The 20,596-nt window shown below is 41.0% G+C and overlaps 1 protein-coding gene across 1 annotated transcript in view; it reads left to right on the top strand.

Annotated features, from left to right (window-relative positions):
* Positions 1-707: 707 nt before the first annotated feature.
* The window catches only part of creb3l2 (cAMP responsive element binding protein 3-like 2), a 33,812-nt gene continuing 13,923 nt past the window's right edge, over positions 708-20,596 (top strand). Inside the window, exon 1 of the mRNA XM_028571205.1 lies at positions 708-1,361. Within this exon, the coding sequence (XP_028427006.1) occupies positions 1,263-1,361 (99 nt within the window). The 5' untranslated portion in view covers positions 708-1,262. The remainder of the gene's footprint in view (positions 1,362-20,596) is intronic.

Raw genomic sequence — 20,596 nt, 5'->3', positions numbered from 1 at the left:
GGCGGGCTTAAGCCAAAGGTATTCTTGGCCTAAAGTTATTGGTTACGGCTATTCTCGAACTCTTTCCTGATTGGCAGCGTCACTTGTCAGTAAAAAGCTCAGGAGGTCAGAGCTGACGGACTTTAAACTGAGGAGTGATCTGATTGGTCGGTCAGATGGAGTGGGCGGGAATGTAAGTTATGGGGGAAACCTGTGGATTCAGAAGCTGCGTCATTTTGACAGGGTGATACCGGAAATTAAAGTGGATTTAAAAACAAAAGCTTATTATTCAGTGAGCATCATCAAGTCAAGTTTATTTATATAGTCCAAGATTACCAATTTGTATAAGATGGAAAAGAATATCTGAAAATACAACTGCTGGTATTGAAGGAAAAAAAACATGTCGGACAGCTGAATAAACTAAAAAGATTATAAATAAATTAAATAATTATAATATATGATTATTATATGAGGAATAGTTATTCGTATGTTTTCTTATGTCCTTTAAAACTGTTATATTTGGAGCAGAAGGCGTTTGCTCAGAAAGGTATGGTTCAATTTAGTATTTCGTTTTTTATACAAAAGTTTCCTTCATTATAATTTTAAAAAGTTAGAACTTATAGCAAATGAGGAGTGGCGTCTTTATTTTGAAATTCAAAACCGGAAACTCTTGTTTGTTGACGTTAGAATTTGACTCTAGTGTCATAAACAGCTGGAACAGATGAATCACTTCACATGTATAGGCTACTCTACATTTAATCTCCAATGCATTATATTGCATTTATATTATCAGTCGTTCTCGCCTGTGTAGTTTTCTTGAATTTCTCGGTTTGATTTCCCTATTTTCTCAGTTTCTCTGTGACTCCGCCCATGCATTCCTGTGTGTCTGGGCTGTGAGGAGGAGGAGGAGGAATGAAAAGCAAAGAGAGGCTGCAGAAAGCTGCCTGTGGACGCTGAACCAGCGAGGAGATGATTAACAACAACAACAACTCTCATCCTCAATCTGACTGCTACAGCTTTCTGACATAACGAACAGTTAGCCCCAAAGTCTAAACCAACTGGACGCCTTTCTATTTCTTCTTTTTTTTTTTTTTTTTTTTCTTTTATAAGTTCTTGGGAACTTTGTTTGTTTTTTTCTCCCGGAGTTGGAGCTGTGGAGTTTGGTTTCCAGTCCGACTGCATTGCAACAAAACCCCCGCCGCTGTTTCCGCTGCTTTTTTTCTGCCGCAAAATCAGCAACAAAACGAGCCAGAAGAGCCGAGAGAGTCTGCGAGGAGGAAATCATGGAGATCCTCGACAGTAGCGAACCGTTTTTACACTGGGACAGGAACCTCAGCGAGCTGTCCGACGCTGGAGAGATGGACAGTGTGCTGTACACCAACGTAAGTGATTGACCAGGGATGGAGGGGGGGGTGATTGGCTCTGCAGCTTCTTAGCGGTAATCCCCTTTATCTCACTTTGATTGAGAGGAGGTGTGTGTGTGTGTGTGTGTGTGTGTGTGTGTGTGTGTGTGTGTGTGTGTGTGTGTGTGTGTGTGTGTGTGTGTGTGTGTGTGTGTGTGTGTGTGTGTGTGTGTGTGTGTGTGTGTGTGTGTGTGTGTGTGTGTTACCCGGCTCTCCATTCACAACTTGAGCCTTGAGGTCCAGGATGCAACTTAGACATTTTCTCAGCCTCATTTTCCCCCTTTTTTTTTTTTTTTTTTTTTACAACAAGATGCAGACAAAGTATTCAAAATAACAGACCTGTAAACTTATAATGCAAACAACAATTTAAAGATATATGAACACAGGGGAGGGGTTATATAAGAGGGAAAACCCACCTGAACTGAACTTTGTTTAGTCTTGGACTGCATCATTTAATCAATATAATGGCAGGGAAAAAAAGTGGATAAAGGCCAACAAAAGTTCCGAAAGTCCAAGGTGATCTCTTCAAATTGTTTGTTTTGTTTAGCAGACAAAAAAACCCAAAGATATTCAGTGTAACTCATTTTTGGATCATATGAAGCAGAGAAAAGCAGCACAAACTCACATTTGAGAAGCTAGAAAGGGAGAATATTGGGCCTTTTGCGCAAAGTAATTGAGATTAAGATGTGAACAATGGGAATGGAAACATTAGAGTGAAGAGCCACCTTAACTCACTTTAGGACCGCCACTAACCGTTTTTTCTTTCCATTAACCGATTACTTTAAATGTCAATGAAATAGTGGAAAGCGTCCCTAGAAAGTTGCCAGAGTCCAAGGTGTCTTCAAATTATCTGTTTTGTTCAACTAACAAGTCCAAAACGCAAATTTATTCAGTTTAATTTACCTTACATAAAAAGTAAATGTAAAGTAAAGGTTGCATTTAACATGCATTTGACATTTGGGACGTATAGAGAAGGTTAGGAGCTCAGGAGATAAGAAAATGTTTCCAGGGGGGATTAAGTTTCTCCCAAAACATATTTGTGGTTGCAAATGAGTTGTATAGATACACGTAATTTCTAGGAGACTGGGTTAAATGTTTTGTTTAAACACAGTTTGGAGAAGAACAAAAATCAAAAGTTTATGTGTAAGATGTTGCCATGAGGCAGAGATACTAATCATGATGATACCACTTATCTTAGAAATAGGTTAAACACACATCATCTACTCAATAAAGCTGCTTTTAAATGGCTTTTCGCCTTTTGTTATGTAACTTGAAGTGTGTGTTCCAGACATATGTCTGTCTGTGGACCGAGAGGAGAGTGTGCGAGACGGAGAGAGTGAGACAGAGGTGTGTGTGTTTGTGGGTGTGTGTGTGTGTGTGTGTGTGTGTGTGTGTGGGTGGGTGGGTGGGTGTTTGGAGACGATGGGAGGGAGCGTTTGGGTTTACAGAGGAAAAATCCAGCTGGTTTGCAGCATTGGAATCAGACACCACAGAGGTCTACTGAGTCCTGAGACCGAGACAACATACACCACACACACACACACACACACACACACACACACACACACACACACACACACACACACACTTCTCTAGGAAATCCTGCAGACAGGTAAAGACTTGTGTTGTTGAAGCTTCAGAGCGTCCAAGCTGTGAATGTAGATCCTTTTAAACAAGTCCTGAGGCTACAATTCGTGTCAAATACCAGCAGTATCGGACCAGCAGTATCGGACCAGCAGTATCGGACCAGCAGTATCGGACCAGCAGTATCGGACCAGCAAATTGCAGCTGCTGTCGTCGTCTTCGCCTGTTACAGGATTTTTTGGGGGGATCACATGGGAAAATGACTGAATGACAAAAATGTTCCAGAGGAAATGATATATAGCAGCTGCAGACTCTCAGTTATGGAAAGCACATTTACTCAAGTACAATTTTTGAAATTCTTGTACTTTACTTAAGTATACTTCTACTCCATTACATTTCAGAAAGAAATAGCGTACTTTTTACTTTACTACATTTATCTTACAGCTTTAGTTTTTACATGAACATGATATGATGCAGTACTGTACTACTCATCTACGCACTACAATATAATGCTCTGACATGCATTTGTCAGTGATACAAACAGAATAACATAATATTCTTTAAAAATAACCACTTTATACCATGCACGTATACCAGCTGAGGAATGTGTCTAATGAAAGTTGCATTATGGGAAATGCAGTGTTTTTGGAGCTTGACTCACACTAAACACTAAAATCTTGGCCTCCGATGCTTTGATTTTGATCAATCTTTTGCCTCTTGCATACTACCCAACTTTATGAAAGGGGAATGCTTAATGGTTGGAGTACTCCTTTAATCACAAATCATGTCATCTTTTGCATTTAAAGCATCATTTATTACAATTTGGGGCTCATTCTCGTATTTTTTTTCCCCATCATGTCGTCAGTTATGATAACGTTATACTCGCTAAAATATTTACTGAGGTCTGGGAACACGTGGGTATTGCTTTAACAAAGCCATATTACTTATGAAAATAAGTGCTTATGTTTTGGCTAATCATTGGGTAGTATTAAAGATGCATTCACCTCATGAATCAAAATGTGTTGCTCTTTATATTAGCTGCCTTTAATAATAAAAAGTGTCAGTATTCGTGTTAATATCTGTGATTCAGACTCTGCATTACCTGCTACTGGATCCAAACCATTTCGTGGTATCATCCTTCCATTTTACTTTGCACACCTACGGTAGCTCAACAGTTGAACCAAAGTATGTTGGTGTTTAATATAAAGCCTCTCCCCCCCCCCCTCTCCCCCCCCACTTATACCTACAGCACACAAAGGCCGTGTTGTGTTAAGCAGCATACTAAGATGCTCTTGTTAGTGTAGGTGAATGTTCTATATTTAGTGAAGTGTGTGTGTGTGTGTGTGTGTGTGTGTGTGTGTGAGAGAGAGAGAGAGGGGGGGGGGGATGCATGAAGACTGCAGTGTTTGAATCTCAGGCAGCTCGAGAAGCAGACTGGACTCTTTGTTGGCTCTCACTCTCGCTTTCTCTCTCTCTGGGGGTTTGTTGACTTGAGATTCCTCCCAACAATGTAAAGCCTCTCAGTCGGTAGCACGTGTGGGCTCCTCAGACCTGCTTCTCTCATCACTCCCTCTCTGTGTGTCACCGCTTTGTGTGTATATAATATCATAATCAAGTTATTCAGGTTGTAGAATGATAACAATGTACTAGCGTGAAGGTGGAGTTTCTCCTTTCAACTCCTTTCATCCGCGCCTAAAACAATCCTTCTTGACGTCGTCCTGACGTAATAATAGACCTGTTTGCGTGGCGTGACGTACAGTTTATCCTTTTCGTGAAGGGTAATCGTGCACCAGAACAGAAGGTCAAATCAATCAAATAATACGCTTTGTTTTATAAATGTGTTTTGGGGGATTTGATCACAAGTGGACTGCGCTAAATACACAAGCGTGAACTAGAAGGGAGCGCAGACTTCCGCCAAGGCATGCCCTATCGCTCACTGTCAATGCAGTGTGAAATTTCGACACCACATGATACAGCACAAATCTCCAAATGTTAACCAAAGTGAAAAAGAATGATCTGTATCTGTCCCATGATTTGGATCCGCTCCAAAATGTAATGGGTTCCTACTTTGGCCCATGCTACACCCTTCCACTAATGAATCCATGACGTGTGTGTAAAGTCATTGATTGATACACTTGGAAAGACTTGGATTCCTGTCAGACAGTTCAGAAAAAAAAGGCCTAGACATCAAGAGCAAGCGAGTGGCTTTAAACTTCAAAATGCTATTTCCTGCACTTGCACATACTTGCGTCTTCCAAAAAGCTAAATAAAGTCTCTAAAAAGCCTCTTGGATCAGCTGGGAAATGCATCGCTCCAAAGCTGAAAACGGCTGAAAACTGTTTTTCTGACTTTTTAGAGCTACGTGGTTCTCACAGGACAGCGACACTACAAACATATGATGATTTTATACAATATGATGCATTGCTGTAGATACCCAACAGCATATAAAGGAATTAAAAGTAGCACAACCTTAAACATCTACAGCAGTAAAATGTAACATACCCATTAATGCAGCAGGAATATTAACCCAGAAACCTCAGATATAATAGGAGAGCACTGACCGGGAACATTAAGTACTTTTTTACTTTTGATACTAAGTAAATTGTGATAATACTCACATACCTCTACTTAAGTGAAGTTTTGAATGCAGGACTTTTTACTTCACAGTGTGGTATTAGTGTTTTTACTCAAGCAGAGGATCTGAATACACACTCGGCATAGAGTTATTTCATTTAACAAGAGCCAACACACATGGAGTCGAAGGTAAACATCTTGATCCATGTGCTCACACTGCAGAGCCTGTTCTCCGTCGGGGCAGGGCATCCTGCTCGCCAGTGGCCTCACTCTGTCTCTCTCTGAATGGTCCATGTGTCTGTTGTGTCAGTCTGTCGGCAGAGACAGTCGTTCACAGCACACACACACACATACACACACACACACACACACACACACACACACACACACACACACACACACACACACATACAGATAATGCATAAATGATGACATAACCAGTCACATTTTCCTGCCAATCAAAGGTCAAGTGTCTCTGTTATCAGTATTTCATACTCACGTTCCAGCAGGGGATGGAAGAAGTATTCAAACCCTTTATTTATACTAAATATACTACTAATACCACACTGTGAAAATACTGTCCGCAATATTTACTTTAATTGAAAGTAAAAGTACTTAATGTTCCCTGTCAGTGTTTGCCTTTCTCATGATGTTTCTGGGTTAATATTCCTGCTGCATTCATGTGCATGTTGCATTTTACTGCTGTAGATGTTTAAGGTTACGCTCATTTGAACTCCTTATTTGGGTAGTTTAATCTACAGCAATCCATCATATTCTATAAGGTCATCATATGTTCGTAGCGTCGCTGTCCTGTGAGAACCCCGTATCAACACATCTGGAGGTACATTGTTTTCACTGGACAGAAAGCGGATGAATTTCAATGGAGAAACCAAAGCTGTCACATGTCGATGTCAGGAAGCTAAATGAACGCTCCCTGTGTATGATAATGGAGCACACCCAGTGTGTTATTACTGCAGGTGTGGTGCCGGATCTTCAGGTTGGTTGACTGGGAGTTGACTGTGTGAGACACACTACAGCTAAATGAGTTACTCAACTAATTATTACAGACCCAGATAACCTACTGTGATACGTTTAATGCACAAATTATATATTTTTGCTGCTTGTAGAAACCTAAAAGTCTTCATATAGTCCACTGGACAGGAGGGCTTGTTTGAGCGTCTTACTCTGGGTTATGAATGAAAGTCGTTTAATTGGCTCCCTACTGGACGATGTAAATTCTCAGTCAAGATATGCAAAAGAAATATCATAAAATTGAAAGAGTTGTACGCTCTTCACATGGCAGCAGTTGGACAGTACAGTACACGTGGGCTTTAGAGTTTGACTTGTTTAATGGGAATCATCAGGTCAACATTTGAATTTGTTCAACACTGTTTATTGCTAACTAGCAAATGTTAGCATGCGTTAACTTTAAAAGTTAAACATTTTAATATAAATTGACATACTTTTAGTAAAAGTTAAGTCTGGTCAATGCAGGGTAAAAGAACGGGACGGTTGGGTTTAGTAAAAGAGAAACGGGACGGTTGGGTTTAGGAAAGAAACGGGACGGTTGGGTTTAGTAAAAGAGAAACGGGACGGTTGGGTTTAGTAAAAGAGAAACGGGATGGTTGGGTTTAGTAAAAGAGAAACGGGACGGTTGGGTTTATTAAAAGAACGGGACGGTTGGGTTTAGTAAAAGAGAAACGGGACGGTTGGGTTTATTAAAAGAACGGGACGGTTGGGTTTAGTAAAAGAGAAACGGGACGGTTGGGTTTAGGAAAGGAACGGGACGGTTGGGTTTAGTAAAAGAGAAACGGGACGGTTGGGTTTTAGGATGATTGAGTTTAGGAAAGGAACAGGATGATTGGTTTAGTAAAAGAAACAGGGACGGTTGGGTTTAGTAAAAAAAAACAGGACGGTTGGGTTTAGTAAAAAGAAAGCAGGGACGGTTGGGTTTAGGAAAGGAACGGGACGGTTGGGTTTAGGAAAAGAGAAACGGGACGGTTGGGTTTAGGAAAAGAGAAACGGGACGGTTGGGTTTAGTAAAAGAACGGGACGGTTGGGTTTAGGAAAAGAGAAACGGGACGGTTGGGTTTAGGAAAAGAGAAACGGGACGGTTGGGTTTAGTAAAAGAGAAACGGGACGGTTGGGTTTATTAAAAGAACGGGACGGTTGGGTTTAGGAAAAGAGAAACGGGACGGTTGGGTTTAGGAAAAGAGAAACGGGACGGTTGGGTTTAGGAAAAGAGAAACGGGACGGTTGGGTTTAGGAAAAGAGAAACGGGACGGTTGGGTTTAGTAAAAGAACGGGACAGTTGGGTTTAGTAAAAGAACGGGACGGTTGGGTTTAGGAAAAGAGAAACGGGACGGTTGGGTTTAGTAAAAGAGAAACGGGACGGTTGGGTTTAGGAAAAAAGAAACGGGACGGTTGGGTTTAGTAAAAGAGAAACGGGACGGTTGGGTTTAGGAAAAGAAGAAAGGTTAGGAAACGTAAATTGACATGCAATTGCAAGGTAATGTAAGTCAATGGAGGCCAAACCGCGTTGATACACACGCTAAAAAGCGATTTTGCGTCTTGATAACACGCCAAAATGGCATACGAATTAGCGTGTCATACATACGCCACTTATTGAGATCGGTCTGCTTGCGGTCTAAAGGCTTCTTCTGAGATTTGATTTGAGTGTGTAAATGATGTGTGAATGGGTGCACGAGAGGCAAATTGTAAAGCGCTTTGTCCGATAAGGTAGAAAGGCGCGATATAAAGGCAGTCCATTTACTCTAATGTACCTCTTTACTCACTTTGAGGTTGCTTTTATCGGAGCCATCTTGCTGACTTGAACTCTTTTGGCTTTAGAAAGTGACAGTGGGTCTACACATGGTGTGCACATGGACTCATGAAGGACACATTCTTCCCTTTTTCCAAATCTGATGCAACTTTTCTCCTGTCTTTGAAAGTGCACTCAAGTTTTGCTGTAGGCAGGCGGCCATTAGAGAGCAAAGCGAAGGTAGTAATCAGTGTGTGAGGGATCATTATGGAAAATCCACCGCAGCCTTCGTTCTCGGAGGCAAAGCTAAATTTACCTCCTCTCTCTGTACTTCTGTCTGTCACTCTCTTGATTCTGCATTTCCCCGTCCCCCATCTGCCCCCTCTGGTTTTGCTTTAGGCACCATAAAAGGTTTTAAATGGATGTGTGTGAGCGTGTGTCAGCATGTGTGTGCGGTTAGCACGGGTGTGGGCTTAATGTCCCTAGCTTATACACCCAGCCCTGAAATGAGCCTGGAAGCAGTTTTGTATAATGAAAATGCAGCTAACTCACCACTCTTTCTTTCTTTTCTTTTTTTTTCTTCTTTGGACCTATAGCAATGTTAAAAGTTACCGAGGTTGAAAATTTAGCTATAGTTCATAGTTTTGGGACAGGAAATCAAATAATATCCATTTTATAGGCTTTAAAGTTGCAGAATCAACAGAATTTCATTTTCGGGGCTTTCTGCATGAGCTTCAGTGTTGGAAACCTCAAAGTGTTTAAAGCCTGTAAACGGCTTATTAAACAGTAAGGTGGATGAGCTTTGAGAGGTGTATGAGCCACTCAACTTTGATGGGTTTTTTTTTATGGATGTTGCAGCTCATATCCTGACTCATAGTGTACAATCAAGACCACTTAAAACAGAAACCTCCATCCGCTGTCTAGTTAACCTTTCACCCATCTTTCCAGCCCTCCTCCTCATCCCTCACTTCTCCAGGGTGAGCTGACAGTCAGTACGAGTCGGCTCCTGTCCAAAATGCCAGAAACTTCTCCATCGCTCCCATTCCTTTCCATTTTCCTCTTTCCTATAGCTGCTTTTTAAGTTTTTTAATTCAACTTTTTGAGTCTTAAATGGTCATACACACTCCCAACTCTCAATACTCCCTCTATGCATCACTTGTCCCACTGTTAGACTTGTGATGATGTAACTACTCTTCTGTACACAGTTTTTCCTTATTTTATTTGTCAGAAAAACCCTCAACTTTGACCAAAGTTTGGACACCTAGCAAATGTTGGTGACAAAAGCACTTTCTCCAGCTAATCAGTCAAGTTCGCTCCATGGCATCAGAGTGTAACAGGACCAAATGTCTTTTGGGCCAATTTGGGCTGAGAATTAGCGTCACTTGGCAGCACACGGTCCAACTTTGGGGCAGTGTCTGCACTTGGAATCGATATGCTGGCAATCCGCTGCAACCTTTTTGCCAGACAAGAACATTGATATTTCTGGAAAGTTCTGCAAAAACACTGGAATATGATCAATAAACATGTTTTCTTTTTTTGTCCAATGCCAAGGGTTGTCAAACGACCATTGCAGGTCTTAGACGGGACTCAAACTAATTCCTAGGAATACTGGGGTATGTGCCTGATTTGTACAAAATATTGCAACATATTACTTATAATACAGTATATAATAGAAGTGGTTTCAACATTTGTTGGCTGGTGTCTGCAATCCTCTAAAAAGGACAATTCTCCATCACATCTTTTCTCTCCCATGAACATTTTCATTGGAAGAGACCTGAACAAAGTCCATTCATCCATGCAAAGTTCAGTGTGGGTGGGGTGTGTGTGTGTGTGTGTGTGTGTGTGTGTGTGTGTGTGACTTGACATTCAAACATGCGTCTACTTGGCAAGCATCCGCCTCAGGAATTAAGATCAGAGGCGTGCCCAAACAAGTTTCCCGGAGTGTTTGCCTTTTCCAGGGATTAAAACGATCTCAATGGGGTACTGAAGATCGGCATTGACCCACTTTTTTACCCAGAATCCAGCAAGAGGTGGAGTCAGGATTGCTTCAGTGAAAATTAGTTCTTCACTGATCTTGACAACAAAGATAATCCCGCAGCTAACAACCAAACACAATGAAAGCACTCAAGGGAAGACTGATAAGTTGAGTTGAGCTTAGCTTTCTCCAAATCTTCTCACATTAAGACACTAATGCCTTGACGTGATTTACAGAAGACACTTGTTGACTTTAAGTGATTTCAAGTTGAGAGAGTTGATGGCAAAGAAGAGGAGAGAAGTAGCAGTTTGTGTTGGAGGAAAAGATTTCAAAAGTACGAATGGAGAGTTGGAGAAAGCTAGCGGGGGTGAGGGAGTTCACTTGTTGAGTAACTGTGTGTGTGTGTGTGTGTGTGTGTGTGTGTGTGTGTGTGTGTGTGTGTGTGTGTGTGTGTGTGTGTGATGGTACTTGATGACCAGTCAGTGCTAGAGTACAGAGATGGAAAAAGTTGTGTGTATGTGTGTGTTGACCCAGTTTATAACAAGTACACACACTCAGGAGAGAGAGAGAGAGAGAGTGAGAGACATCGGAAGACAGCTGTGCTTGTTTTTAACACAAACAGTCTCAGCTGTGTTTGAGGACAGGAAGTATAGAGTTGTCCCAAACAGAGGTTTGGTGATACTGTGCGTATGTTGCCAATACATTTAGTCCCATAATATACTTTAGTTAGTTTAACTGGAGCTGGAGCTTTCAATCATACCAGAATGTGATCAAAATGTCATAAATATAAAAGGTGTGTGTGTGTGTGTGTGTGTGTGTGTGTGTGTGTGTGTGTGTGTGTGTGTGTGTGTGTGTGTGTGTGTGTGTGTGTGTGTGTGTGTGTGTGTGTGTGTGTGTGTGTGTGTGTGTGTGTGTGTGTGTGTGTGTGTTTTTCAAACCAACCCCTGGTGAAGTCATTGTGTAACATCTGAAGGGTCAGTGTGTGTGTGTGTTTGGATGTGTGTGGAGGGGGGTGGGTTGTACTCTGTAAACGGTTTATATGACAAGACTGGAAAGTGTGTGTGTGTGTGTGTGTGTGTGTGTGTGTGTGTGTAATTTAGAACTTTTGGGAAGCTCCAGGAGCCAGACGGGGGTTTAGAAGAAGGGGGTGACCTACAATGAGGAGAGAATTACACCATTTTCCATTTGTCATTTTGTGGGTCTGTTTTTCTTTATCTTCTCTGTTTGAGGCCTCTTCTGTTCATCTGTATTACTCACAAACTCAGAAATAGACCCCACCCTTAATCTGAATGAAGTCAATCAACACTGTTCTGCTCGTCTACCTCATGTCTATTTCAATCTTACGATTACAGTATTGTTATTAATATATTACCATTGCACTGAACTGCCTTGCACTATATTTATATTTAAATCTTAAATCTCAGACTATACTGATATTGCACTATTCCTTCCCTCTCTTCAATTATTGTATATTTCTTGTAAATTAGTAAATTGTATTGTTATACTGTATACTTAACAGTATTTTTTTATTAAATATTTCTTACTGCCCTTTCTGTTTTTATTATTTATTTTGTTAAGTGAGTGTTGTACTTTGAGAGCAAAGATTAACCAGAGTCAAATTCCTTGTTTGTTTACGCAAACCTGGCCAATAAAGCTGATTCTGATTCTGAACTTATACACACACACACACACACACACACACACACACACACACACACACACACACACACACACACACACACACACACACACACACACACACACACACACACACGTACACTCTAATATCAGCAGTGTATCCGCCAGATAATTGCTGACTCATAGATTTGAACTTTGACTCGGGATCTCTTTGTCTCCGCTGCGGCACTTCCTATTTTTAACCCACTTCCTGCCGTGGCTCTGCATACATTCTGACTTCTTTTAATCAAGCGTGAAACGTTAATGGGACCGAAAAGAGGTCGAGGGCCGCGGTGTTAAACAGGAAATGGGCATTTTAGGTTAGGAAGCTGGCTTGTAATGGATCTGCTTTGATTTCTGTCCCATTCAGCCGTTGTGTGTGTTTGTCTCCCTGGCCTCACCCTGCGGGTGGAGAGTAAACACACGCAGCCCTGCTGGATGTCACGCCTACTGTTGTTCTCTCTCACATCCTGCTGTTTACATCCATTAACCATCACTCCACCCCTATCACAATTCTGTTTAAAGAACAAAGTCAAGTACATGATCATATCAAGGCAGATGTTTTTTTTTTTTTTATATTTAGGGTCTTTAAAATTTACTATTTTAACGCAATATTTTGTTTTGCGTTTAGAGTATATTGTTGAACTCTCCTAGCCTGAGAAGCCAGACCCACATCCAGATGTTGGGTCAGGGAACTCACCATTGGCAGGGCTCAATCCGAGGGGCGGGATAAACGGTTGTCTTTCAAATTCCCTCTCCATGCAATAGGATAGCGCTACAACCAGGCAGAGCAACGAAGAAGGTAGCGGGGCTAGTTGATAGATTAAACTTTTGCCGTATCCAGTCGGCAAAACTCCGAACACATCCTCCTTTTTTTAAGAATGATTTCTGTGCCGTTCTTTGTTCTTTTTCTCAACTCCAAGTCTTCCAGAAGACCAGCAGCGGCAGCCATAAGCCCCGCCCACCGACTATATACACGATGTGATTGGCCTGACCAGAGTTTGGTTTTTCCAGCTCGCAAGCCAACGGAGAGTGCCTAGACCCCCCTGGCTGCAAAATAAATTTGCTGCCGCTAGGGTGCGTCTCGATTTCTAGGCTAAAACTCCCCAGCAAAACCTCGAAATATTTTTCTCAATTGCATGCTTTCTGCATGCGTACATTTCCTTGGTCATTTTTCGGGACAAAGCCACACCTCTGACTGAAGTATCTGATTAGTCACTGTGACCTTTTGACCCTGCTCAGGGAAGAGAATCTGCCTTAAGGGTTGGGTGGGTGAAGTATCCACCTCAGTGCTCACCAGGAATATGTGTGGGGATTGATCAGGGCTACAACTAATCATTAACTTAGTTATGTTACAAAAAAAAAAACAGATTAATAATGAACCTAATCAAGTCAGGATTTCCTTGTGAGCTAAAACTTGCAGGAGATTCTTTGCTGCTTTTTTTTCCCCCTTCGTTTTTCTTCTTTTCCCTGGTGCACTCATGGTGTCCTTGGTTACTAGACAGGTTTGGTAAATCGAGCTGGAATCGATGTCTAGAATCTAAGTCGGGGAGTGTGTGGGGTCGTACTTTTATCCTTGTGAGAAGCGGTTCCAGTCTCCTTTTTTGTAATGAGGACATTTCTGTGAAGCGAGGTCACTCCTGCCGGCTGAGATTATGGAACGAATGATGTCAATAAGACAGATGTGTTTTTTTTTGTGTGTGTGTGTCTTGCATGTGGAGACATAGCTACAGACTGCGAGCAATGTGTTGGAAATGATGGTGTTACCCTGTTAGTACTCCCAACACAGTCCAGACATGCAGCCTTGGTGCTGGACTCGCCTCCTGCAGTCTCCACCCCCCCCCCCCTCCCCCATTCCTGATAAGACGCAGATAGCAGAAGTCCTCCAAGGCCTGTGATTTGTCTCATTATGCTGACACAAACAACTTCAATGCCACAGCCTCAAGTCTCAGCGCTGTCACAATAATGATAAGTGGTTCTAGACTGATATATAGTCCTGTTTACTGTCAGGGTTATCGAACGCAAACACATAATGGTTGAAGTTGTTTTAAAGAGATTTGTTTTGGCTCCTTACAGTGCAGATTGTGTTGGGTTTGATCACACATACCTTACTTACTAATGTTTGAGCACTGAACAGCTGTTTTTATACATGCCAGTTGGTTTGTTGGTCCAGCACTGTCCTGTTCCTCCAGAAATTGAAAGACTTTGGTGAACTGATATAAGACTGAAAAGCCATTTGTTTTTACCCTTCTTTATTCAGTCTGATATCATATGCATGTTTGTAAATTTCTGTTTGGGAGAGGGAGTTATTTTGAGGGACGCACCGGTCCGAAACTGATATTGGATATCAGGCCCATACTGACTCGAATAGCTGGATACACCTCAAGCTAATAAAAGTCCACTGATGAAAGGCTGCTTTTTGATTTGGGTAACCACACCAAACAAGTTTCTTCTGAGGCTACCCTCAGGACAAATGTTTACAGTCTCATGTGGGCATATTGACTATACATTTTGACATGAATAGAAATAGGAATTGGAATAAAAGACTAAATATCTGTATTTTTTTTTTTTAAAACCTCTTGGATTGAAAAATGTTTTTAGGTCAAAAGCTGCACAAAGATGCACACATATTAGTATGAGTATTAAGGATTGTATTCAGAGCCAGAGAAAGAATCCCTGCGGCTCTGCAGATAACGTTTCTACACATGTACTTCAGCTAAGTGTTAAATCAGCTTGCACACATTGTTAGCATTCCAGCAGATACTTGCTGCACTTCTGGCTTACAGCTGCAGGGGTGGGAAGCAACTACAGCAACTGAGGTTCAAAAAGGTCAATTATGTGATATTAATAATAATTTCTTATCTTAGAGGTGTTTTGGGAACTTTCACCAGAGGGACAGAATGGTGAGAATTAGCTTAGAAGGCGAGGAACTGGATTTTTCGAGAGTCTTGGACCGGCTGGGAAACTGAGGAAGAATGACAATAATAACATCTCAACCTCTTCAGTGTCAAAATACCATTGAGCAAAGCATTCCGTTCTAAGAGTTACTACATAGAAATACCCTGGAGCTGGACTTCATTTAGACTGAAAAAATAACCTGAAACTGAAACTGAAATATGTTTTTAATTTTAGTACCAAGGCTTACTTCTCTTTCTCGACTTGTTTCCACTGCCTTCAGGTCTGTGCTTCTATATGTATTATGCATTAGGGCTGGGCAATATATCGATATCACATCATATCGATTTATGAGACTAGATATTGTCTTTAATTTTGGATATTGTAATATGGCACAAGCGTTGTCTTTTCCTGATTTTAAAAGGCTGCAGTGATGTGATATTCTGAACTTACCAGACTGTTCTATCTGTTCTATTATTTGCCTTTACCCACTTAGTCATTATATCCAAATTATTGGTGATTATTCATCAAAACTCTCATTGTGTTAATATTTTGTGAAAGCACAGATAGTCAACCCTACAATATAGCCACAATATCAACTTCAATGTATTTGGTCAAATATATTGTGATATTTGATTTTCTCCATATCACCCAGCTCTATTAGACTTCTCAGTGCTCTTTATGGGTGTTTAGTTGCGATGGACTTTTCTTATTAATGGTTATATTGATCTATTAAGTTAATTGGTACATTATTTATTAACTATTGACAAATCCATTAGTCACAAGTTATAAACCTATTGGTGACTTGCTAGACTGATTAGTGGTATAAAATAAAAATCTCTTTTAATATTCTCACACAAATGAATAAACAACAGACAAATAAACCGGCAGATAAAATGGTCAGGTATCTCTTCAGACTTTAACCTTTGTGTTGTCTTCCTGTCGACCAAGCAACTTTTAGTTTTTCTGGGTCGAGATTTGAAATCAAAACTTCTTTTTTTCCACACTTGTTTTCTTATGTTTTGCGCCACGTTTTTGAAGCTTTTTCCAAAAATTATCATTTTTTTCAATGTTCTTTTATCAGTTTTTTTCTTCAACTGCTATAACCTTTGATAAAACGCCCACATTCAATGAAAGTAGTGAGCTGATCATTTATTTTACTTGTGATGAGTGTTGTAGGGAACCATCAACGTTATGTTTTGGGACAATTCGGTTGAAAGAAACCCAAATTTCTGATATAGAAACTTTTTGAAAATGAGTTCAACTTGACCCAAGGACAACCAGAGGGTTAATTCTGGTTATCTGGTTATGATGAGGCACGTGTTGGTAATGTATGATAGTCTTCAACCTGGATCCAAATCAAACGACTGAGTCATTCAGTTCATCTTGACATAAAGTCAACACTGTGTCTTTTTTTTATTGGTGTGTGTGTTGAAGCTGGGTCATCAGCAAAAGTACACACAGATGAGTCCAGGGCAAGGTACACACACACACTCGAGGCAGATGACCCTTGTGTCTGTGTGTGTGTGTGTGTGTGTGTGTGTGTGTGTGTGTGTGTGTGTGTGTGTGTGTGTGTGTGTGTGTGTGTGTGTGTGTGTATTTTCAGGAGACTCTTCACATCTGGTATTTGCTTTTCAGAGGAGGAAGGTGTTCAAACTTTCCTCTTCCTCCTCCTCCTCTGACCTCCGAAGTTTAAACCTCTGATCATTAAGGGTTAAAACAGACCTCCTACTTCACTTTACAGAATAATTACACACCTGAGAGGACATTCCTTCCTCCTCTTTCAAACTCCCAGATCGTTAATTTAAGTCCTAACTACCAACACAGCTGTCGAGGCTTTCATTGTGAAGCCTTGTCACTTGCCACTCCGCCTGGTAACTAGTTTTTTGGGGAACAGGTCGACCCCTTTCCTTCAGACTGAAATATCTGAACAATTATTGGATAGATTGCAATTACATTTTTGTACAGACATTAATGATCCCCAGAGGATGAATCCTACTGACTTTGGTGATCCTCTGACTTTACCTGTAGCACCACCACGAGGTTGACACTTGTTGTTTTTGAGTGAAAAAGCGGATGATTTGGCATTGAAATTTGGTGCACACGTTCATGTCCCCCTCAGGATGAATTGTAACAACTCTGGTGATCCCTTAGTGTTCGTTGCTGATTAGCAAATGTCAAAGACAGCTCTGCCTCTGATTGTTCAACAGACTTTTCTGACCTAGTTTGGCAACTTTCCTTCATCAGTATTTCTCTGATTTAAATAAGACCTATTAAATGCATAGCAAAGCTTCTCAAAGGGCTGTCTCTCTTTGGATGGCACAGGATTTCTGTGTGCAGCACCGATGATGATCGAGCGATAATCACTCTGCATTTCCTCCTCCGTCTGCAGACTTCATCGTGGCTTCATTAAAAGATTACAATCTGCAATTTCAGCGATGTTTTCAACGTGAAGAAACATATGAGAATAGCCTCTTTGTTATTGTCACGGCTCCTTTAGAGTAGTTACTGATACTTGCCCTAGTTCCAGGTTAAACTCCCAGTTTTCCCATTGAGGCTTCAGGTTCTGTTTCCCAGCTGGAGAGTGTCGAGTTACATTCAACCCCAAATAACACCTCTCTGTTGGGATGCAAAGACAAAGAGGTTTCTGTGTGTGTGTGTGTGTGTGTGTGTGTGTGTGTGTGTGTGTGTGTGTGTGTGTGTGTGTGTGTGTGTGTGTGTGTGTGTGTGTGTGTGTGTGTGTGTGTGTGTGTGTGTGTGTGTGTGTGTGTGTGTGTGTGTGTGTGTGTGTGTGTGTGTGTGTGTGTGTGTGTGTGTGTGTGTGTGTGTGTGTGTGTGTGTGTGTGAGAGATGAGTTACGCCCGACCAGTGACCGATCTTGCAGCCCGGTCTCCATCACATTTTCTTCTTTCAACCACAACCACACACTCCCACAGCAGAAATGACAGGGAGCATATACAGATCCTCACTATATGCGTCTGTTGGTGTGGTTCTACAAAGTTGGACCTCTCCCATTCCCATTTTCTTAAACAACATCAGGCTTTATTCCTTTCTGTGTAAAAGTCTTGACGCTACAACTTGAGCCCCCGTTTTTGTCTGTATTTTTATTTTCATTTTGGCAAATTAGCATAATTAAAAGTATGCCGAATTAGCTATTTGCGGCTGCTGTTTGCAGTGTGCATGTGGATGTACAGACAACTATCACCCTGATTTAAAAAAAAAAAAAAAAAAAAAAAAAAAGCTGTTTCTCAGGCAAGTTCTGCAGTGTCTTTTGTCTAGGATTTCCAAGCAGATTTATGGATATTTATTTGCGATGGACTCAGAAAAGTATGACATTTTTATACGCAAATTGTGAAAGTTGGGCTCCAATGTTTTTTTTTTGTTTTTTTTAAGATTATTTTTGGGCTTTTTCCGCCTTTAATGGATAGGACAGCTAGGTAAGAAAGGAGAGGGGGAAGACATGCAGGAAATCGTCACATGTCGGACCCGAACCCTGGACCTCTGCGTCGAGGCATAAGCCTCTCAGCACATGTGCGCCCGCTCTACCCACTGAACCAACCCGGCCACGCACCAACGGTTTTTAAATAACTTAATTGCCTCAATGAGCCTCTGCTGCAATTACATGGTGATGTCAAAGGTCATGTAAACCCACAAAATATGGTTTCATTTTTTTTTTTAAGATGGGTTCTGTATGTAATTACCCCTCCCTACAACTACACCCTCTTTCTCTTTTACCATTATGATGTTTTTCTTCTCTGAAACTTAATCTGAATAAAAAGAAACAGAATTGTACCTTCATAGTAAATACTAAACATCTTTTAGCTTCTAGATGAGCGAGTTATAACATATTCAGGGCCATACTTCTGTTTATTGTACAACACTAAACTTATTTTCAGCTGTAAGAAGACATTTTGAAAACATCTATCTCCAAACTTTAAAATAATGCTCACTTTTAGCGGAGTTAATTGCATTATAATTACTATCATTGCGGCAAAACCCACAACTGTCAGCGTCTGAAAAGGTTTAATAATATCAGCAGCACAGTTTGACGTATACGATGGCTCTTGGTAACTGTAGTGATGTGGTCACCAGGAGACATCGGGGACGGGGAGTGTAAACTACTGTAATGTTTGCCGATGATGTGATGGGTTTTGGCACGTGCATATTCATATTGGCCAAAAAATGGAAATGGTGTAATTTCGCTGGATAAATGTGTAAAATGTTGATCTTCCCCTCCTTGAGTAGATTCATGGTCTGCAGTATCACACACACACACACACACACACACACACACAGGCCTGAAACCGGCCTTATAGGGCAGCATGAGGTGGCAGGAGTGTGCTGCTGTGTTCATGGAGTTACGAGGTCATTTCACTGAATGTTTTGTGTGTGTGTGTGTGTGTGTGTGTGTGTGTGTGTGATAGAAAGTGCTTGAAGCCTCTCGGCCTGTAATTGAATCCACATGTTTGCCATTCGGCCGTCCACTCTTCTCCTGTTTCCTCCTTCTTGATTTCACTCCGTCTTTGCCTACGTCCCTACATCTTTTGTCATTCCTCTTTTGTCTGATGTTACCTAACTCTCTTAACTTTGTGTGAACTAGATTTCCTTTTCTTTCCTTTCCTTTCCTTCCTTTTCCTTTCCTTCTTATCCTTTCCTCTCTTCTCCTTTCCTTATTTTTTCTCTTTTCATTTTTTTTTCAAATTTAATTTCCTTACCTAGTTTATTTCCTTCCTTTCTTTATCATGTCCTTTTATTGCTTTCCTTTTATTTCCTTTCCTTTGCATCGTTTCTTTCTTCTGTGTCCTTTTTTTCCATTTCTTCAACGTCACTGTTTCATGCGCATTTGATTTAAATTGTTTATCCCCTCCTCATTGGCTGAGCCCAGACTTCTTCCATATGGCTTTTATTTCATTGGACACACTCAGCGTATTCTGCCTGGCAACAGAATTTGAGCAGCTGAAGTTACATCAGAACATCTTTTAACGTTGGGGGGCGATGAGTTCGAGTGAGGTCAAGACTTTAATTCTGTAGTTTTTATGTGAATGTCAGACATTTACATCATCAGATTGTGCTGTTAACTCTTACTCGTATTAGACTTATTTAAATATTGTGTTATTTAACGGCCAAAAAATATGCCAATGTGGTGAGAGTTTATTTCTAATAAAAGTGAACTTTTCTTAGAACAGAGGACTGTTAGTCGGACAGAACAAGACATTTGTCAAGAAATTGTGACGAACATTTGTCACTTTTTACCAGCATTTTGTTGACGAAAATCAAGAAAATATAAGTGAAATATAAGCTAGTGATGATTTGCAGGCTGCTCAACAGTAATTAGAGGGATCTCTCTACCAGTTTCAAGCTCGCTAATGTTCACACAGGAACTGTATGTCCATATGTTATCGACACATCACCTGCAGGGCCTTTTGTTTATGTTCGTCACAACACCTGAACACCGAGGTCATGACATCTGAACGCTCAGCTCGTTGAGCGATGGAACAAAAAGATAAGGAGCAGGAAAGAAGAATGCAGCAGCGGGAATGTAGTGGAGGAGGATGAAGGGGGGATGAAAGTGGAGATTAAGGAGGAGGGCTTGTCTGTTAACTTTTTCACTACACTGAGATTCACACACACACACACACACACACACACACACACACACACACACACACACACACACACACACACACACACACACACACACACACACACACACAGAGAAAGAGAACCAGTGATTGAAAACAGTGAAAG

The sequence above is a fragment of the Perca flavescens genome, chromosome 23 (genome assembly GCF_004354835.1).
Source record: "Perca flavescens isolate YP-PL-M2 chromosome 23, PFLA_1.0, whole genome shotgun sequence".
Lineage (NCBI taxonomy): Eukaryota > Metazoa > Chordata > Actinopteri > Perciformes > Percidae > Perca > Perca flavescens.
Note: the sequence above shows the minus strand (reverse complement) of the source record. Positions and strands in the feature narration are given on the sequence as shown.